Genomic DNA, 23,153 nt, shown 5'->3' on the forward strand with positions numbered 1-23,153 from the left:
ATTTGACTAATGACAAAAACCTCCTGACTACAAAAACACCGTAAGAGTAGTCAAAAGACAATGACAAATGGACACAAAATACGTGTTACTGATGTCACTGCAAATTGGCCAATCTTCCTAATTAGGGAACTCCTGTAACTCATGAAAAACAGACCAAGCCGACAAACGATGTGACCAGATGGTTCACAGACTAGGAGATACAAATAATACTTAAACATACCTATAAATCCCTGCTCTCAGATGCAATAAAAGAAGCACAAACTAAAACTCCACTGAGATACCAGTTTTTACCTGTCACATGAACAAAATCCAGTCTGATAACACATTATGTTGACAAGGTTGTTGGGAACAGATACCCTCGTGCACTAGCCCTGGGGTGGAGGAGGGAGGCAGGGTATAAATTGGTACAATCTCCACATGTGACAATTAGACGGTATCTGTCAAACTTACAAATGATCTTGCTTTTTGACTCAGCAATTCCACCGCCAGAAATTTACCCTTCTAATTTCTTCACACATGCAAGGAGCCTATATACCTAGGGAGTAATATAAGCATTCAAGCCCCTTTAAAATATATAAACTAATATGTATTAAATTATACATTCTATCATCCAAGAGAAACCTCAAACCACAAGGGCTAGGTATCAGAGCCTATAGGAATGCTATGAAGTGCATCACAGGCAAGATTCTGGAACATAAATTATTCACTACTTTCTTGACATTTCTTTTTCAGTAATGTTAATGTAAAATGGTTGTTATTCATCTATTTTAAGATCCCAAATTTGCATCTATTGTCACACTGTTAAGTTTCCAGAGCTTACTGACACCAAACCTCTCATAGACGTCAAATCCTAGTAATGGTGTTACACAGTCCATGCAGAAATGTAAGAGATAACACATACGTAGAGGAGTTCTGGCCAAAAGAACTTAAGAGATTATTTAAAGCTATCAAGTAAACAGATCTCAAGAAAACTGTGTTATTACTAGCATCTCTCAACTATCACACCCAAGTTCCTTACATTGAATAAATTCTCAACAGAGACTTGTTGGACATTTTAATTATGAGTCTATTCTTCCCATCCCCACTCCCAAAATGCCCAGGTTGGGATGAGCACAATGTTATGTGGGCAGAAATAGTTATTCACAACAGTACAGCAATGAAAACACTAAGAAGTCCCCTGATAAAAGAGTGATCGGCTAAAATATGGTTCATCCATTTAATTATTATACAAAAAGAAAAATTTAAGTGTCAATATAGGGAAGTTGCTGAGATATATTTTTTAAACAAAAAAAAATCAAGGGACAAACAACTGAATATACATTACTTTTATTGTTGCACTATATAACAAAGAATGCAAGGAGAAGATTATGTATGTATTTGCTTGCAGATGTGTGTGTGATTATTTTTTAATTTGTTTAAGGACACAGCAGAAACTAACAACAACATTTACCTGTTGTGTAAATAGGGTGGAAGTCAGGGAAAGGGAGCAAATGGAGAATAGTACTCCACCTTTCTAGGCTTTCTGACTTGTGAACCAGGTTAATACAACACCTATTCAAAAAAAAAAAAAAATCATGTTTAAAATGTACAAGCTGTGGTATATGTATACCATGGAATACTATTCAGTCATTAAAAAAAATGGAGACTTTACATCCTTCGTATTAACCTGGATGGACGTGGAAGACATTATTCTTAGTAAAGCATCACAAGAATGGAGAAGCATGAATCCTATGTACTCAATTTTGATATGAGGACAATTAATGACAATTATGGTTATGGGGGGGGAGCAGAAAGAGGGACGGAGGGAGGGGGGTGGGGCCTTGGTGTGTGTCACACTTTATAGGGGCAAGACATGATTGGAAGAGGGACTTTGCCTAACAATTGCAATCAGGGTAACCTGGCTTATTGTACCCTCAATGAATCCCCAACAATAAAAAAAATAAATAAATAAATCAAATAAAAAAAAAAATGTACTTTAAGTTGTATATTTAAAAACAACCACTAGATGGTGCTTGTTCTTCATTTGAACTCCATGGGAACCAATGCATAGTTTAAAAAAATTAAGCTGTGTGAAAAAGTCTTTTAGAAACTGTCTGCCTAAAAGCTTAAATGTCTGTTTATCATAAGAACGATATCTAAATTTCTAACACTTCTAAAGCAAAAGGTGGAAAAATCAGGGCTTTAGAAACACTCCCGAGCATTCAATACCCCTAAGGGTATACACAGTCGATTATGTATTTACTACCTTTAAATATAAACCTACACATTCAACAATCTTGGCAGGTTACCTCAAATGCTGTCTGTATAACAATGGGTACATAAATAATTTTTTTGGTATTTTCTCAGCTATAATTTCTCCTTTCTGTCTTCTTGGGTCTATGAAATGTAGAAGCAAGGCAAATATTCTGTCCCTGTGCCTAGGAACACTCCCACCTAAAACAGCTGGGTGGATGGTGTTAGACCTGGGGTTAAAAGTCAGGCCTCACTTGCTAAGGAGTATCTAGGGACAGCTGTGGGGGCCATGATGAAAGACAGAGAAGACCCAGCTCTGCCCAGCAGCTCCACTGTCACCTGACTTATCAATTGGTGGTCTGTACAGGATTTAGCTTGGAAAACAGGTCTTATTCCAAAGAACAAGTTTGCAGACCTCTGAGCCTCTGAGCTAAAGCATGCACCAACGAGAACTAAGAGACTTCTAAAGAATCTCTTAAGTTTTGTGTCCAATATGTATCTTATGGTCCTCATCTATTCACGTGTTGTGTTTTATTTTTCTATGTGGACTGCATAAAAGCATTACTAGGATTTGACAGCTATGAGATGTTTAATATCACTTTTGGAAATGATCTGGCAGATTTCAAAAGGTGTGTGGTGTGGGCATCCAGCACAAGACAGATCCCTCTCCGGGAAGCCTGTCATGTGGGCCAGGGCCAAACCATACAATGCTAAGCAAAAAAATAATCAAGCCATACATACCAATGAGAATGACAAAAATTAAGATGCTGACCATAACAAGTATTAACAAGGATGCCAAGCAACCGGCTCTCTTACTCACATGTGGTAGGAATGTAAAATGGTACAGCCACTCTGGAAAAGTCTGACAGTTTGCCACAAAGTTAAGTACACACTTTTCACACAACCTTGCACTCTCACTCTGAGGTATAAACCCAAGAGAAAGGAAACCTTTTGTTTCCCAATGAAAATAAACCAGAAATAGCCAATGTTTATAGTAGCTTTATTTGCAATCAAAAATTGGAAAAATCCAAATATCTCCCAACTGAGGGATAAATAAACTGGCATATCCACACAATAGAATACTACTCATAAAATATAAAGGAATGAACTACTGATGACACCCAGGACAACCTGAATGGATCTCCAAGGCATTGTTTAAAAAAAGGGCCTATTTCAAAAAATTGACTATATGTGCCCAATTTTATAGCATCCTTAAAATAGCAAAATTATGATAACAAAGAACATATCAGTAGCTGCCAGGGCTATGGGGAGAGTCTGACACTGAAGGAACAATAGAGAGAGTTTCTTAATGGTGTGATGTTGTTGTGTGCTCTGACCACGGTAGTGATCACACAAAAGTAGATATGGGATAAAATTGCATAGAATTACACACACACACACACACAAAAAAAATTGATGCCTCCAAAAGATCTGAACAGACACTTCACAAAAGGGGATATACACATGTCCAGAAAGAAAGCAAGAAAGTGCATAAAATCATCAAACGTCATGGAAATCCAAATGAAAGCCATAATGAGACAACACTACGCCCCCACCCGGAACAGCCAGAAAAACAATTTTTTAATGACAACACCAAATGTTGGCAAGAATGTGTAGCGATGAGAGCTGCCATACTTTGTTGTGAAATTTGTAAATAATACAACCACTTTGGAAAATGATCTGGCAGATTTCACAACACTATACGTAGACCTATCCTATGACCCAACAATTACATGTCTAGGTATTTACCTAAGAGAAATAAAATCACACATTCACAAAAATTCTTAGAGAATGTTCCTATCAGCTTTATTCATAATAGCTCCAAACTGGAAACAGCCCAGGTGTCTGCCAGTAAAAGAAAGGTAAACAAACTATGGTCTATTCATAGAATGAAATATAATTTAGCAATGAAAAGGACTGTACTACTACGGACACACATAAATTATTCTAGGCAACATTATATTGAGCTTTCTTGGGTCACTTTCTCTGGAGAAAGCCTGCTGCCGAGATTCAAGGACACCCAGGCAGCCTTATGAAGAGGTCCACATGGGGAGGAACTGAAGTCTTCTGCCAACGGTCAAGTCATTAAGCCATTTTAGAAGTGGTTCTTCTAGCCAGTGTCAACCCCTGGCCAACATCCTAAATTTAACGGTATGGGAGACCCCAGGCCAGGGCCACCCAGCTTAGATTCTCTGAAATTCCTAACTCACAGACACCATTGAGACAATACATATTGCTGTTTAAGTTGCTAAATTTTGGAGAAATTTGTTACATATCAATACATAGCTAATACACACACAAAATTGATGGCCATGAACTAGTATCTTATTTTAAAAGCACTTTAATAATATACACCAAAAACAAAGGCATGAGTCCTATATGGATGGCCCAGGGGATTATCACAAAGTAAACTCACCTGTGTAATCCCACCCCAAACCAAGGAAACCCACCTTACAGAACCAGCACATAGGATCTTGTCCCCCTCAGTCAGTACTCCCCAATGCTAGCTGCTGCCCTGCCTTATAACATCATAAATAATTTTTTTACTTCTTTTGAATATTAAAGAAATGGGATTATTCCACTATTAATTGTTTTGTGTCTGGCTTCTTTCATTCAATATGGCTAATGAGAGTCATCTTTATTCTCTGTTGTAGTCAGAGCTCATTCATGCCCAGTGCTGTATGGAATTAAATTGAATTAATATACCACCAAAAATCTGTTGTGTGTGATTCCATTTATATTAAATTCTGAAACAGACAAAACTAACCTATGGTGGGAGGAAAAATCTATAGTAGTTGTTACTTCCGAGAGGGAGGGGCAGGGGGTTAGCTGGGAAGAGCCTGAGTGACATTTCTGGAATCATGACGATGTTCTATATATGTTGTAGGTATTTGAGTTACACAGGTGTATGCATTTGTCAAAATTCTGAGAATGTATACTTAGAATTTTTTGCATTTATTGTATGAAATTTTACAGAAAATTAAAAGGACCTGAACACATATTAAAGTTTTGTTAATGGCATACCTGCTGGTTTATTTAGAGGGACATTTACCTATGTTTGCAATTTTGAAAAGCCTCCCAAAATACAGAATCTGGTGGATAGCAGGATGGACAGATGAAAAAACAAAGTAAGAAAGCAAGAATAGTGGCACGTTAATGTCAGAATCTAGGTAGTGGTTCTATGGATGTTCAAAGTCAAGGTCTTTCGATTTTGCTGTATATTTAAAATCTTTAAATATAAGGTGTTGGGGGAAAAAACAGATGACCAGAAAGGGAAATATGGTAAAGCCATTGTTTTCTTAAGTAAAAATGACAAGTGTATGCTCAAAATGTGTTCTCTAAAAACTGTACTACTCCTTTTTTTTTTTCTGACAGAGTTTCAGTGTTGCCTGGGTTAAGTGCCATGGTGTCAGCCTGGCTCACAGCAACCTCAAACGGCTGGGCTCAAGTGATCCCCCTGCCTCAGCCTCCTGGGACTATAGGCACCTGCCACAACATCCAGCTACTTTTTCTATGTTTAGTAGAGATAGGGTCTTGCTCTTGCTCTTGCTCAGGTTGGTCTCTACCTACCCACCTCGGCCTTCCAGAGTGAGGAATTCCAGGCGTGAGCCACCGCGCCCAGTCATACTGTACTATTCTCAAATAAAAGAAACTCCAAGGGCTCCTTGGAGAAATGGCTGATTCTAGGACAGGGGTGGGGATAATGCAAAATGAGCCTAGAGCATATTATAGAGTCAGAAAGTAAGGAACACTCCACTAAGAAAAGGACAGGGCATGGCAGAGGGTCACAAGAGCCAACTGGAAGGACTCCAAGGCCAAAGCTGGAGCAATTTGAGCAACAAAATGTATCATTGGATTATAGCCCAAAACATAAAATAAATATACAGGAGGCTATACCAATATAAGCAAATGGTTTAATAAATAAATAAATACATGAAAGAAAATGTCTCATAATGAATAATTTGTGTAGCCACTCTCCCCTCCGGAACATAGAGCTTAACTATCTCCACGCCACCCATCCCTTCAATGATGGCTGCACTTAGAACTTGCTTCCAAAGGGGGAAGGAGTAACTTTAAGTGGGGAAACCTGACAAGCGCCACCTCAGCCAGGTGATTCAGGTTAACCAGTGATGAGTCATGTTGATAGAATGCACCCCAAGATGATGTGACCAGGAAGGCACTTCCACTCCTGGTATTCTTCCCAAAACCCATAATCCCAGCCTGGTCATGAGGAAAACGCAGACAAATGCAAATTGAGAGATGTTACACAAAACACCTGACCAGCACTATTCAAAAGCATGGGAAAGAAGCACTATGAAAGGCATGGGAAGACCAAGGAACTGTCACAGACCAGGGGACACTTAGGAGTTGCAACAAAAGAAAACACAGTATGAGGCTGAGGCAAGAGAATCGCTTAAGCCCAGGAGTTGGAGGTTGCTGTGAGCTGTGTGAGGCCACGGCACTCTACCTAGGGCCATAAAGTGAGACTCTGTCTCTACAAAAAGAAAAACAAAAAAAAAAGAAAACACAGTATGATATCCTGGATGGGTTTCACACCAGTGGGAAAATTAAGGAAATTCAAATAAGCATCTTACAAGGGTATATGTGAAAATTAGTAAATGTCTTAACACAATAACTAAGAAAATGCCAGGAAGGCTATGTTAACCAGTGTGATGAAAATGTGTCAAACGGTCTATGAAACCAGTGTATGGTGTCCCATGATCGCATTAATGTACACAGCTTTGATTTAATAAAAAAAAAAAAAAAAGAATTTAACTAACAGTAACAGTTTAACTAACAGTACTGCTTTCTTAGTTTTGACAAATGTGCTCTGGTTGTGTAAGGTATTAACAATAGGAAAGAGGTATATTTGTCTCTCTATACTATCTTTGCAACTTTTCTATAAATTTGTTAACTAAAGAAATAATAAGGTTCATAATTTGGAAAGGAGAGCTTTATTTCTCATAACCGATTATAACCTGTGGGTGGCCATTCCAACAGGGCCGGATCATGAGATTGGTTTGTATTTAGCCCGTAGGAAGAAAACCTCACAGTCCTTAGAAAAAAGAAGACACAGTGAGGTGTGTCTGCCCTCTATTCTCTAGTCAGAGCGGAGAACTCAGTTTTAAGGTTTCTCTGCGGTCCCTTTGGCCAAGAGGGGGTCCATTCAGTCAGCAGGAAGCTTAGGATTTTATTTTAGTTCATGAATTCAAAAATGTTAAAAAATTAAAAGTTTATTTTAAATAGAGACAATAACCAAGGCAACAACCACCAAAAAAACAACCTTTGTGCATTAAAAAGAAAAAAAAAACCTATGTAAAAAGAAAATCAAAATCTCAGGGCCACCCAACTCCTTATGCAAAAGAGAAGGTAAAGAAAAGCCTTAGGCACCCACACATTAAGGGAATTCCTGCTGACCTGTAAGCAAAGATGTGACTTGAGGTCTGCAGGCTGTGTCTAGCTCCTATAAGTAAAGTCTGCTCAGATTCCATACTAATAAGGACTTGCAAGTTTAACTTCCCAGGCAAAGAACAGAGACAAGATCAGGCATCCTCTCACCTACCTAAGGACATCTACATAATCAATGCTTCCTTCACTCTCTTTTTTCTCTGCTAATATTCACCTCATCTTATGTAAAATGTACGTTTTCCTGGGCCTCACAAAAAATGGAACCATTTTGTCTCACTATCCCCACAGCCCCTACCTTTTCTCTTCTGTGTCCCTTTAAACACCGAGACTTCAAAATTCCCCTTTGGACAAACAGATACAGTTTTGTCTGCAGTTCATGTTTTTTTCCTGTGTGCATCCTCAACTTTGGCTTAATAAACCTCCACTGAGTAAGATTTTTGCTTCAGCCACTTATTTGGGGGAAGACAACTAGAAACACTCTAAAAACAGTGTTCATGTGTGATTTTCTCAAAATCTAAATCATAAAATCACTTTTGGCCTAGTGGAAAATACATCTTCAGATACATACTGAGTGCCCTCGTGACAAGGAATAATCCTTGATCACTGTGTGACTCCAGGGAGCACAGCTGTCCTAGAATGAAGCACTAACATGAACTTCAAAATCAATCCTGAATTCACAACATGTTCCCACTTTAATAACCTGTCCCCTTTGCCTGGTCCCATTGGAAGTTTTGCTTCAGGATCTCTTCTTACGGAAAGCAGCAAGAATCAAAAATGCCTCAACTCCATGACAAAGGGAGATGTACCCACTGCCAAGCATGCGTGCAAATAAAAGGTGGATGTGTGGCTCGGCACCCATAGCTCAGTGGTTAGGACACCAGTCACATACACCGGGGCCTGCGGGTTCAAACCTGGCCCAGGCCTGCTAAAACGACAATGACAACTACAAAAAAAAAAAAAAAAAAGTTGCCAGGCATTGTGGTGTGCACCTGTGGTCCCAGCTACTTGGGAGGCTGAGGCAAGAGAATCGCTTAAGCCCAAGAGTTTGGGGGTTGCTGTGAGCTGCGATGCTACAGCACTCTACAGAGGGCGACATGGTAAGACTCTGTCTCAAAAATAAATAAAAAAAAGAAAGAAAGGTGGATGTGGAGAGCAAACCCTCAGAGGAAGAAAGCAAAGAAACCATCTGCCTTCTAGTAAATACCACAGTGATGATCACAGCTCAGCCTCCTGCCCTCAAAGCCTCCGCTCACCCCTCCCCCAACCCGGAGCCACAGGCACAGCCTGGTGCAAGGGTGAATAGAAAATAGAAACTGTTGAGTCATCTGTGGTAACTGTCAAAGAATGCAGGCCCTGAACCAGCAGAGGAGACAGAAGATGCTGAGAGGACTTTCTTAGTACTTTGGTTCAACTGTAATTGTGAAGTCACTCAACCAGGAAGACATAGTTGTTAATTGGCAAAGTCTACAAAAGTTGCAGAAACACAGGAGACAGAAAAGGGAGGAAGAAGAAAAATTCCCTCCACCAGAGACAAAGCCTGACAAGGAATCCTTAAAGGGCACTTCCCATCCACGCCCCTGTATCCCGGGCTCTCCAGCACGGTATCTGTGGGGAAAGGGATGTTCTGTCTGTCTTCCAGCCTTGCCCTTCCATCCTTCTTTTTTTTCTCCACTGAGCTTTCATTACACACCCAACCCTGCTAAGCACTAAGGATCTGAGATAAACTGGGCTACTCCTATCCTCAAAGAGCGCAGACATGGAAGACAGGAGTGAAGGAAGGATTCCCGGACAGAATGGAACAGAGAGAAATTTTTTACATTAAATCCCAATGGCCAGGGCTGTTGCCACCTCCCCGGAGATGGCATGCTTGCTTCTGGCAAGAGAAAGCCCTAGGTTCAGCAACTATCTTCCCTTGGTTCTGCCAGGATGAGCTTAGAGGGGGCAAGAAGGCAAAGTGAGAACTCCGTTGCCCTGCACATGCGGAGAAGTGGGCATCTGTGGCAGGGGGAGGAGTCCCCAGGAGGGGAGGGCAGCTCAGGGGGTGGTAAGGTGGAGAGAACTGGAAGGGAGCCGGCAGGAAGTGAAGGGAGAAAGAGGCCACATGAGCAGAGGATGCAAACAGATGCAATCTCTTAAGACAAAAACACAGACTGCAAGCTACAGGAAAACGTCCCTTCACTAGGTGAAGGTCTGTTGACAGACACTTGCTGGTGGCTCTTCCCCACTGCTGTTGACCCTCCAGGGTGGCTCTTGATGGGTTTAGGCCATCACAGTGGCCCAGCCTCCAGGACAATGATGGGCTTAGCAATCAGACTTGATGCTTGAAACAAGGAGGGTTATTTTTAGGGTGCATTTAGGAGGTGCTAAGGCAGGAATGGCACATGAGAAGCTAGTTGACGAAACAGAAATGGACTTGCAGCCCCAACCATTGTGTGCGTTGGAGGGACGCCTAGTCCTGTGGCAGATGGATGTAGCTAGGCCTTCACTCCCTCCTGAGGCTGTGCTCTGCCCATGGGATGGTCAAGGCTGCTGGCTTTGCAGGTATGAACTAGAAATAAAATCCTAAGCCCTCTGCTAACTGAGAAGACCCCTCTTGGCCATCAGGACCCCCACAAACATCTTAAAACTGAGTTCCCAGTTACGATAGAATGGGAGAGATATAAAGCACAATTACAAACGCATGATTTCCTTCATAAATATTCATGACTCCTCCTATAGCTTGTTGAGTATGTATATTTAACCATCTCACGCAATATAAAATCTTGTTCCTTTTGTCTGTCCTTTGAAGTGCAAGTGCCTGGCTTCTCACTTGGGCTCTGCTTCCCAGCCTGTTGGAATGGCCACCCAACAGGCTGCTACCCTGTATGAGCAGTAAAGCTCTCCTTTTTCCACAGTATAAACCTTGTTAATTTTTTTTCATTAACATGAGGCTCCTTGTTTTCATCTACAATATGAATGTAATCCAGTTAGTCACCCAAAGGCTGTTCTTGGTGGAACATGACTGTATCAAATTCTGCAGGGGTCCACAGTGCAAACTCATCATCTTCCACAAGGGAGGATGCAAAGAAGAGAATTTAAAAAGAGATACTATGGACATTGAGTGCAACAAAGTAAATAAAAATAAAAATGAAAATTATACACATTAATAGAAGGAGGGAGGAGAATAGAAACTCCTTTGCAAGGAGATAAGGGAGCAGAGGTGGCTGCACTACCAGACTTCAGGAGTGGACCCAAGAGCAGCTCAAAACTTAAGGTCTCCCTACTCTGCCTCTCTGGGCCACTTCCTCCTAAGGCTGGCTTGCCTCATGGTGACAAAATGGCTGCAGCAAGTCTAGCTTCACAATCAAACTCCACCCTGAACAAAATGAGAGGGTGTGCCCCTTTGACTGATCTCTCAACTAAGCAAGGAAGCATTTTCCAGGAACAAGCACCTGCCCACCCCCATTCCCATAATTCAGTGACCAAAATCAGATCATATCACTGCCTAAACCAACTCTCATGGCCAGCAGGTGGCCATGCCTGAGTGGCTTCCTGCAGGAGTTAGGAGACAATTCCCACAGGCCAGGAGGGAGGTGATGGTCACCTTTCCCAAATCACAAAACCCTGCACACCATTCTACTTTCTGCTTCTACGAGATAAACTTCTTTAGATTCCACACATGAGCAAGATCATACAGTATTTGTCTTTCTGCACCTGGCTTATTTTACTAAGCATGACGTCCTCTGAATTACAAGATTTCCTTCTCTTTAAAGGCTGACTAGTATTCCATTGTATATAAATGACATTTTCTTTACCCATTCATCCATCCATGAACACTTAGATTGTTTCTTTATCTTGGCCATTGTGAATAATGCTGGATTGATTCCATATCTTGGTTATTGTGAATAATGATGCTGCAGTGAACTTGGGAGTGCAGATATCTCTTAGACATACTGATTTCATTTCTTTTTTGATATATACCCAGATGTGGAATTACTGGATCACGTGATAGTAGTATTTTTAATTTATTGAAGAACCTCCATTCTGTTTTCCATAATGGCAGTACTAATCACATTCCCAACATCAGTGTACAAGGTTTTCCTTTTTTCCACATCCTCAGCAACAGTTGCTATTTTCTCTCATTGAGAGGAGCCATTCTAACAGGTATGAGCTGAATTCTTACTGTAATGTTAATTTACATTGCCTTGATGGTTAACAATGTTGAGCACTTCTTCATAAACCTATTGATCATCTGTGCCTTCTTTTGAGAAATGTCTGTTCAGGTTATTTGCTTATTTTTTAATCGAGTTATTTACTACTCTTGAGTCATTTGAGTCTTTTATACATTTTGGATATTAAACCCTTATCAGAGTATTGTTCACAAATATTTTCTCCCATTCCATAGGCTGTCTCTTCACTCTTTTGACTGCTTCTTTTGCTGTGCCGAAGCCCTTTAATTTGTGCAGATGCTCTTTGTTTTTTTGTCATTCTTAGATACACATTTATTTTCATATTTAACATTTCTGAAATTGGAATATATTTATTTTACAACTAATAGACTATCATGCTTTAATTGGCAGGTTATCTTTTTTCTTTTTAACTACATTTAAGTTTTTTTTTTTAGATTAGACTTCTTTTGTTGTTGTTTCAAAAAAATTTAGGGTGCACAAATGTTTTTTGCTACATGGGTAAAATGCATCATACTGAAGTCAGGGCTTTTAGTGTACTCATCATCGGCACAGCGTACATTGTACTCCCTGTGTAGATATTTATCTCTCATGCCCCTCCCACCCTCCCTACTTTCGGATATCCATTAAAGCTCTTTATGTGTTTTTTTGTGAGTGGTGTGTGTGTGTATAAAACATTTATTTTTATTTTTGTTGCCTGTGTGTTGGGGGTCATAGCCAAGAAATATTTGCCCAAACCAATATCTAGAAGGCTTTCTCTTATGTTTTCTTCTAGTAGATTTACATATTAGTCTTTAATCTATTTTGCACTAGCTTTATATATGCTCAAGAAATTTTACGATGCTATTATTATTGAAAGTATAGGAAAGCCCTAAACTCTAGTGTGATAGAAAAGATAGTTGGAAAATTCCCCAAACTCACCCACCTTCTGTCCCTCTCTTTTCACTGCCCAGGCCCTGGAAGTGTTTGGGGCACTTAGATGAGTGGGATGAGGAAGGGCCTCAGGAGCTCGGCCACCCAAAGACATCAGGACCCAAGGAGGCACCCAAATCCCCCCATCTAGCAAAGCAGTTAATCATGACCTATCGCCCCAGAGCTTCTTGCTAAAGGAAGAGGGGGAAAAAGAAAACTTCCTTTGTGCATAGTTAATAATACTTTTTTAGTGTACATTTAATTTTTTAAGAGAAAAGTGATGTAAGAGATTCACAATGCCCTTTAATAAAGTCACATAGAGCACAAAGCATCACTATAGTAATTGTCCCAACACCTAGACCTGGGAGGAAATGCTCTCCAGATATTTAAAAAGCCTTCTCAGAATTGTCCATATCAAAAACATGCTTTGTTCTCTCACGACTTTTTAAAAATCCACATACTGTCATGGTTTTAGCTGGTGGATTCACATAAGAGGAGACAGCAATAGTGGCCCCAAACTTGGAACCCTTTGTCTTTCCTGCTGTGTTTACTTTCAGGACTGAAAGCCCTGCTAACTGTCTCTCTACTACATAGGGAAGGGACATGAAGTCTGATAAGGACCTCGAAAAATGCTGTCCTTTGCAGGCTTGTGAGACTAATGAGCAAGAAAATGTGCAGGAATCCCCCTGCCTCTCCCCTCTCTCACCACTGTGTTAAACACTTGAAAAACCACCAGCCTTGGCTCCCTCGACATGCTTCTCTGAGCAGGTGTATGGAACGATGTGGAAGGAAACAACATATAAGAGGTTGCTTAGGCTCAACGCCCGTAGCTCAGTGAGTAGGGCGTCAGCCACATACACCGAAGCTGGCAGATTTGAGCCCGGCCCCGGCCCCGCTAAACAACAATGACAACTGCAAGCAAAAAATAGCCAGATGTTGTAGCAGGCGCCTGTAGTCCCAGCTACTTGGGAGGCTGAGGTAAGAGAATCACTTGAGCCCAAGAGTTTGAGGTTGCTCTGAGCTGTGACGCCACAGCACTCTACCAAGGGGGACATAGTGAGACTTTATCTCAAAAAAATAGAGGTTGCTTAGATTAAATTCCCTAGATGTCCCTTCCTGCCCCAAGGTTTTCTATCTGTTGTGTCTTCATTCCTGCCCATCTAGTCAGCACACACTCTGAGCTCCCACTCAACAACGACCACTGTGCTGGGCTTGGAGATCCAGCATTTCCTGAGAGATGATGTTCCAATTAAGGGCAGAGGTGAGGAGTTTCTACTTACACTTATAAAACTCTCTTTTACCCAAACACACACATATGCAAGTTCTTGTTCTTACTACACAACGCTCACCACCTGCTGCAAGCTAAATTGCGTCCCCACCCAAATTCAAATGCTGGCATCCTAACCCCCAGGCACCTCAGAATGTGACTGGATTTGGAGATAAGAGCTTTACAGAGGAAATCATTAAAACTAGGTCATTAGTGTGGGCCTTAACCCGATATGACCAGTGTCTATAAAAAGGGAGAATTTGAAGACAGATGGGAACAGAATTTGAAGTCAGACCTGGAACAGAGTCTCCCTCACAGCCCTCAGAAGGAACCAACCCTGCCAACACCTTGACCTTGGACTTCTACCCTCCAGAACTCTACAGTGATCACTTTCTGTTATTTAAGCCACCTAGTCCGGGGTACTTGGTTACAGCAGTCCTAGTAAATTAACACACCACCATCATACTCCAAAGAAACACACTGGAAATAACCACTTTAGGAATCAGAAGACCAGAGATCTTATTCTTGGCTTTGCCACTCCAAGCCCTTCCACAGCCCACATTGTTCTTTTTTATTTATTTATTTATTTATTTATTTATTTTGTTTTGAGACAAGTCTCACTATGTTACACAGGCTAATCACAAACTGCTGGGCTCAAGCAATCCTCCTGCCTCCATCTCCACAGCAAATGAGATTACAGGAACACGCCACTACACCTGGCATATATATTTTAATAAAGAACATTTTATTTTCTGTATTAAAGCTTCACAGAGGAAATCACTTCTCCTCTTTGAGCCTTTGCTCCCATCTTTACGAATGGGCAAGTTGGTCTCCAAAGCCCCCTCCCCAAGCCCATTAAAGCATGAGGGTTTACTGTCAGGAGAGGGTGGTGCAGAGGACAACAGTGAGGTTGCACTGGGGCAAGGGGAAGACCCCCTTTCCCAAGGCCACCACTTACCAACGTGCAGGGCAGTCACCCATGAGAGGTGGCCTCCATATTGTAGAAACCTTAGACAACATCTCAGAAGATGGCATAAAGTGACTGCATCTAACAAAATCAGGGCATATAACCATTTTCCAGCAAGTGGAAGCCCACTCACTGTCTGAAGAAAGAGCACAATTTTCTCACCAGCCTCGTTTTGTGTTAGGGGGAGCCCCGCTCACAGTCCCTTCCTCTGTGTGATTCCAAGATCCTGGCCAAAGGACTAGGACCGGTCCCTCATTCTCCACCCACCCATTTCTCAGGAGATTAAGAGTCATTACTGGAGAAATAAACGCCATCCCAAACAAAATATTAATAAGAAACCCTGTACCCCACAAACGCCGCCCTTTGCAATCAGCATTCTACCCATATTACTCATTTTGCTCAGATTGGAACTACCCAAGGCCAACTAGACATTCAATGAAAGCCTCAAATACAGAGGTCAAAGTACAGAAGGAGAACGGGAATGCAAAGGAAACAGAGGCAAAGAAGAGAACAGAAAGCAAGCTTTCCAAAGTTACCACCATATATTGTCTGAAATCAGAGATTTTGTAAGCAGAAATTAAGAACACACACTATTAAAAAAGAAACAAAGAACTTAAAAGAACTTCTGAAAATTAAAAATATGACAGCAGATAATTTTAAAGTAGCTCAAGAAGAGTTGGGAGATAAAGTGGAGAAAATCTCCCCAGGAAGTAGAACAAAAATATAAAGAAATCAAAAATAACAAAGGAAGGACAAGAAAATTAGAGAACAAGGCAAGGAGGTCCTACATCTGAGCAAAAGGAGTTCCAGATGAAAGAACAGTATACCTAACTAGAGAACATGACTTCCCATATTAAAAAGGCCCACTGCATACCCAACAGGCTGAAAGAAAAAAGGCCCATGTCAGGCCACTCCATCATGAAATTCCATAACTGAAAAGAAACTCCTAGAAGCTTCCAGAAGGAAGGAAGAAAATGTCGTATCTAAAAGGTCATGCCACAGAAGCAGTCAAATTTGTTAATAGCAGTGTTGGATATAAGAAAGCAATGCCATGATGCCTTTGAAATAGGAGAGAAATTTTTTCCACCCAGAATTCTATACCCAACCTTTCAGTCAGCTGTACAAAAAATATTGTTAGACATGAAAATTGCAAAGATCTCAAAAAGTTAATTCGCAGGTACCCTTTTTCAGGAAAAAATTAAATGAGAGACTATTCTGGTTATCCGTGGCTGTGTAGGAATGTACCCAAAATTTATCATCTTAAAGCAAGTGTTATTATCCTATGGAATCTGAACAGGGAAAAAGTAAGGATGGCTTGTCACTCTGCTTCCCAATGTGTGGGGTCCCAGCTCAGAACAGCTAAGGGGCTGGAGCAGTTGAGAATGTTAGCATCTCTTAACCTCATCCTATGTAGCCCCTCTATATAAGTGTTTTTCAACCTTTTTTTAATCTCACAGCACACTTGAACCTATGGTTAAACTTCCACGGCACACCTAAATTATGTTTATCAAAAAAAGAGTAAAAGAAAAAAATACACTTAACTATGCTTTGAACTTCTTTAGAAAATAATTTAATTAATGATCTTAAATTTTTTCATGGCACACCAGTGCACCAGGGCACAGTGGTTGAAAATCACTAGTCTACATGGACTAGCTCTGGCTTCCTCATAGCATGGCAGCCACAGGCTAGTAGAACTTTTTACGTGGAAGCTCAGGGCCTCCAGAGACAGAAAGTGGAAGGTACTAGACTCTTTGGTGCAAATTGGCACACTGTCACTTCAGCCATATTCTGTGGGCCAAAGCACTCACAAAGCTTCTCAGATTTAAGAGGAGGGGACACAAACCACACCTCTTAACAGGAGCAGCATTAAAGAATGTGGTCCTTCCTAAGCCTCTACAAAGGGCACCCAAGAAAGAGAAAGCTTGGAAAAATAATGACTGGACCACAGAAGAGATGCAAAGAAAATTTCAAAATATGCAAAATAATGGTGAAGAGACAGGTAAACAGGCTCCAGGATCAATGTGCCCATGAGGATGCCAAAATTCAGGAACCACGAGCTTCCTGACAGGTCTGACCACACTGAGTGGTGTTCTGTTCTGTCCTGTGATAGATCTGTCCTACCTTGTATCTATCTAGTGTGGAGGTCAGTGAGTGATGAGTTTATAGAAAACTAAGCAAATGAATAAGGGGGATAATTATCTCCAGAGAAATAAAAAATTATAACAGAAAGGAAATTAAATGTGGTACAACATGAACCATGGCTGGGAACAATATTTATAGGGTCAAATAGGGTGAACACTGGTGAACACTGATTTTCAGAGAATAGGAAAAGGAGTGTGGTGCTATGGTGAAATATCTTCATTTTCCACAGCGGTAAACCGGTATATAACTGAGAGATGGCCATTTAAGCATGTTATTAGGATTATGAAGGTAACAGATAAGTGAAGAAAAAGAATTAATAGTGGTTGCCCATGAGGAAAGGAAATGAGAGCTGAAGAGAAGAGGGATGGGGGTGGTTGTCAGTCCAAATGACAAATCTCACAGTACAATTTTATTAAGTATATTCATACATTACATTAATGAAAATAAGAGTCAAATTATAAAAAAGCAAGCTGTAGAACACATTGTAAGATCTTACTAATATTAAAATTATGTTCAAATGTGTACCTGAACTCACTGAAAAACAGAAAAAGTAGAAAAAGAGCCTATAGCCACACTAAAGTATTGAACATGGGGGTTCAGATGTCCACCAACAGATGAGTGAATAATCGAAATATGGTCTAGGGCCAGGCACAGCAGCTCACACTGTAATCCTAGCACTCTTGGAGGCCAACGTGGGTGGACTGCATGAGCTTAGGAGTTCAAGACCAGCCTGAACAAGAGCAAGACCCAGTCTCAAAAAATAGCAGGGCATGTGGCAGGTGCCTAGAGTCCCAGCTACCAGGAAAGCTGAGGCAAGAGAATCTCTTTGAGCCCAAGAGTTTTAGGTTGCTGTGAGCTATGGTGCCATGGCACTCTACCAAGGGTGACAAAGTGAGTCTGTCTCAAAAAACAAACAAACAAACAAAAAAGTGGTCTATACGTACAATGAAATATTATTGAGACTTAAAAAGGGAAGAAATTCTGATTCATACTACAACATGGATAAACCTCGATGACATTATGCTAAGTGAAATAATCCAGTCACAAAAGGACAAATTCTAGATGAGTTCAGTCATATGAGGTACCCTGAGTAGTCAAATCCACAGAGATAGGAAATGCAAGGAGGGTGCCAGGCGTTGGGGAGGTAGTACTGGATGGACGCAGAATTGCAGTTTCGGAGAATAAAAAAAGTGGAGCTAGGTGGTGGTGGTATATTCTAAACAACATACTAAATACCACTGACCCCTATGCTTGATAATGGTTAAGATGGTAAATTTTATATTGTATGTATTTTACCACAATTTTTTTTTTTTTAAAGTGGTCAGGAAAGGCAACCCTTTGGGAAACTTTTGAGTTTTCGATAGCATTTGACTGTTCAGACGGAGAGTACATTCCTGAAACACATGTATAAAAAAGACCGAGGGGAAAAGCTAAAGATAGAGAATAAAGAGAAAGAAGGCAGGAGGGAAGCAGCTGGGAGCTGGAGAGGGGAGCCTCGTGGAAGGTGTGAGAAGGTCTGGGAAGAGCAGAACTGTCCAGAAGGGCTATTTAAGTTGTCTGGCTGAGGAATGTACACCATGGCTATACACTCACTGGCCAGGGAGAGAGCTCAGGTAAGAGCTTCCATTTGCCAATAAATAAGCTCAAAAGTGTTTTAAAAGCTTACCTCATTTCAGATGTTGCTTTTTAACATTTCCTGCAAGCCCCACTGAGGAGCCCCATGTCACCCAGAATCCTTGATGGGACATATGCTGGGACAGGTGGGACCCTGAGCAGCCCCAGGCATGCCCAGGATCTGGAGGACTCCAACAGCAAGGAGTGAGGACTCTCACTCCTCGACTTTCCAGTCGAGCCTGGAAAGCTTGACTCTGGGAGAGAGGGCAAGCCACTCCTCAGAAGCTGGACATGGACATGGCTCCTTGGAGCCAATGGCCAGCATTCTAGGGATGAAACCCTGTTCGGAGGGGGGCAGCCACCTGTGTATGCATAGGAAATTGCCCAAGCTCTTTGCTTCTGAAGGAAAACTGTGTCCTGAGCTCTGTTGTGGGAGTATCTGGCCCTGTGCACTTCCCAAGATACCCACCCAGAGCACCCACAACAGTGTTGCCACACACTCCCTCCCATGCACACCCCTACTTTAACTGCAAAGCCCTGTTTGGGGTACAGTGGGGACCAGCCACCAGGAGGCCTTACATTGTCTCAGTGAATAGGGAAGTTTTATTTCTGGTCTTCTACAAGGCATTTTACATTAGCAGAACGTTAAGACATCTAGAAATCAAGATCACTGTCTTCTAACATGGGCTGAGAATCTAAGAGTACAATGTGATCTTTCAAGTAGATGGATATCAGACTCCTTAACCCTTTGGGGAAGAATATGTTGTCTAAGCCATTATCACCACTCTGAAATTGTGAAATAAATAAACAAGAACTGGAAAGGATAGAAAAGTGTTTGTTCAGGTAATGGGATTTTTGCTTTTTCTTCTTTTCTGTTTTTGGTGGGGGTTTTCTTGTGGGTTTTTTTTTTTTTTTTTGTCCTTCCACAACCAGTGTCTACTGAACACCCACCCACTTTCTCATTTAAGCTTCTCAACAACCCAGCAGCACAGGTATTATTCTTGTTCCATGAATGAGTCCATGTAAGCTCAGTGAGGGGGGGGAAATCTCACACAATGGTGGTCACACAGAAATAAACCGCTGGGCCAGCTCTCCCATCCAGGTCCTCCTGTCCACCAGGAAGTAGCTTCTACTTGGCTCAAATCCATAGTTTGGACATGAGAATTTTGTTCCACATTTTAAACAACAGTTATCCAAATTGAAAAAGCAAACAGGTGATAGCCTAGGAATAAATAAAAACCCCGAGGAACATAGGAGCAGATTTCTGTGTAAATGGATGCAACAGAACTCAGTATGATTTAAAGCAGCACTTCTCAAATTTATAGGTCTGAAGAACTCTTAAAAATTATTGAGGCCCCCAAAGAGCTTTTATGTGGATGGCTATATCCACTGATATTCATTATATTAGAAATTATCACAGAAAAATGTTTAAGTAGTTATTAATCAGTTTAAAAATAACAGTAAAAAATCTATTAAGTGTTTTTATGAAAATAACTGTTTCCCAAAACGAAAAAAAAAAAGTAAATTAGGAAGAAAAGTAGTATTGTTCCTCGTTTTTAAAAATCTCCTGAATGCCTGCCTTAATTTGAGGACAGCAGAATTCTCATCTCTGCTTCTACTTTTTATCCAAAGGAATAATAGACACCATGTAGTCTTTGGAAACTGCCACTGTACATTAGGGAGAGAATGAGATTGGGAAAAAGCCAATAACACTTTACTATTATTATAAAAAATAGTTTCAAATTCATGAACCTTCCGAAATGGATACCCCCGGGGTCCCTGTACCACACTTGGAGAACCACGACTTGACGCCCTATGTGGGGGAGAGCGGGAAAGAGAGGGGGAAAGTCACTGGAGAAGACGACCCCGTCCCCAAACCCCTCACTCTTCAACTCCTCTAAGCCCCCACTTGCCCTTAAGTCACCCCAGCGCAGGAACCCGGGATTCTTCCCCATCTGCCTGACTTTCAAGCCATCTCCTCCTCTCTCAGCCCAGCTCATACTTGGGAGGTAAATTAAATGCGGACTAACTGGCACCGGCTAACTGGAATACACTGGCGTGTTTTTTTTGTTGTTGTTTTTAAATGGCTTTCCTAAGCTAAAACTCCAAAGCAGGGCTCTAACTGCGTTTTTTCAGACTGCCTGAAAAGGGAATCAGCCTCCCAGAGGAACACAGGATAAAGAGCCCCGAGTGACACACAGTGCTGAGTTCTGGTCCTGACTGGCCAGGGACTGGGCCATTTTCTCCATCTCCAAACTTGCGCTGCCCTAACTTCACTGCCTACTTCTCAGGGCTGTGGTGGCATCGGATGACACCGTGGACTTGAGTCCCTCTTGCACCAAACTATCCTCGCTGCTGTTCAGCGGCCCACTGGGCGCACGGGGATTCCGAGGGGTCCTTGGAAGTCTGCTCCACTCCCTGACGCCCGGACTCGCCCTGGGCAGGGCAAGTCCGTCCCTGTTCACCCACCCGACACGGGTTTTTCAGTCGCTTTTCCGCATGGCGGGGACGCAACAGAGGTTTAGAAGGCCGATCTTGCCCGAGCGCCGCGCCTGCACCTTGAGGCCCACCTCGCGCCCAGACTCTTCGCGTGGGAGGGACCTCACCAGGCAGGGGACACCCTCCCCCCCGCCCCCGCGCAGCCCGAGGAGGTCGGCTGCGGCCGGCTGCTCCCACACATGTGGGCAGGAGAGTGCATCATCTGCGGAGGTGAGGAGCAGCCCACTCCCCACCTCGCCCTCTCCCCAAGCGCCCCAGCCGGTGTCCGCAGGGAAGCGCTGGGACCCCGGGGCCACGCCCGGCCGGCCCCGAGCGCGCGCGGGCTGGGGCGGGGGCAGCGGCGCGGTACCTGTGCCGGAAGAGCGGGCAGCCGCCCAGGAGCCTGCGCAGCTCGTTCTTGAGGGTCCAGAACTCGCCGTCCAGGTAGCGGTGCAGGGACGAGTCCCCGAGCCCCAGGTCGGGCTCCTGCTCCATCGCGCTCCGGCCTCAGTCTCTGCTGTGTGGCTAGTGGGGCTAGTGGGACTGGCGTCCCTCCCCGCCTCCTCCGAGCTCCTGCAAGAGGGGCTCTGAGGCACGCCTCTTTATCTCCACCCCGGCAGGCCAGTCTCCGCCCGCCTCACCTTCCTGTCCCCTCCCCGGTCCTACCCTGCGCTGACCCCACTCCCAGGGCGCCGCTGGAGAGATGTCGGGCGGGTCGCTCTCCTACTGCAGTCTCTTGCGCTTTGGAGGAACAGCAAACCCTACCTTCTTGCCCTGGAGAGTCAATTGTCTGTCCAGGTTTGTGGGCCACAAGAGACAAGCATTAAATTCCTGGAGGGAGTGCCGGCCCCCAGAGTCGTGAGGGGCTTCAGTACCAGCTACCTTGCCGGGCTCCCAAGATGCAAGATGTCCTGAACAGGCTCTGGCCTCAGCTCAGTTGCACCTCAGCTCAAATCCACGCCCAAACTGGGCTTTTCGGTGAACCCTAATATCACTGTAATCTGGAGGTCGCCCAGGCCTGCTGTCCAGGGGAGCTGAGGGCTTCAGACAGAACAAGGTAATCAACTTCAATACCAAACTGGCTCTCAAGAACCTCCTTTATTTTCTTGTTCTACCAGCAGGAAATGTTGTAATTTAAGTGGAAAATATCCTTTCCTCTCTCTAACTGCTTTATTGATTCTCCTTTTAAATTCACAAAAACATGTTAGCTCTTCCCTTCCAAAGACACTTTGCTGGGGAGATGACCCTGTGGGTGTAGTCTGTTGTCATTAGGTTGGTGGATATCACCCTATCTATATAGTAATAGCTCTGGGAGGCTGCACAAATTCCTACAGACCAAGTGGATTACAATAGTGCAGATTCATTCTTTTACAATTCTGGAGGTCAGAAGTCCACAGTGGCTCTATGGGATTAAAATCAAGGTGCAGGCAGAGCTGGATTCCTTCTTGGGGACTCCAGGAAAAAAAAAAATCCCTTTCCTTGCCTTTTCCAGCTTCTAGAGGGCGCCTGCATTTGTTGACTCCTGGCCTCATCCTCTGTCTTCAAAATGTATCACTTCAATTTCTGCTTCTGCCTCCCTCTTAAAAGGACTTGTTTATGTTGGGCCCACATGGGTAATCCAGGAAAATCCTTAACTTAATCACATCACCAATGTCCCTTCTTGCCCAGACAACACATTCTCAGGTTCTGGGGATTCAAACGTAAACATCTTTGGTAAGCCATTATTCTGTCCACCACACTTGTGCAGCTGCAAGGACCAACATCCAACCAAATGCAGCAAATAAGGGCTTTGCTTTCTCACACAGGAAGCATGGAGGAAGAAGAGTCCCAAAAGCTAATTTGATGGCTCTACCCTGGGAACTCAGGTTCTTTCTATTTTTCTATCCACCTATTTTTTTTTTATCTTGTTTCCTCCCAGCCATAAGATGGATACCGAAGCTCCAAGCACCTGTGCCCAATAGAAGGG

General features: G+C 42.6%; 1 protein-coding gene across 1 annotated transcript in view; it reads right to left on the reverse strand.

Annotated features, from left to right (window-relative positions):
• ACOXL (acyl-CoA oxidase like) overlaps positions 1-21,760 on the reverse strand; it is a 395,512-nt gene extending 373,752 nt beyond the window's left edge. The window contains exon 1 of the mRNA XM_053588707.1: positions 21,558-21,760. Coding sequence (XP_053444682.1) covers positions 21,558-21,682 — 125 coding nt within the window. The 5' untranslated portion in view covers positions 21,683-21,760. The remainder of the gene's footprint in view (positions 1-21,557) is intronic.
• Between the last annotated feature and the right edge of the window lie 1,393 nt (positions 21,761-23,153).

Source organism: Nycticebus coucang, chromosome 4, assembly GCF_027406575.1.
Source record: "Nycticebus coucang isolate mNycCou1 chromosome 4, mNycCou1.pri, whole genome shotgun sequence".
Taxonomy (NCBI): domain Eukaryota; kingdom Metazoa; phylum Chordata; class Mammalia; order Primates; family Lorisidae; genus Nycticebus; species Nycticebus coucang.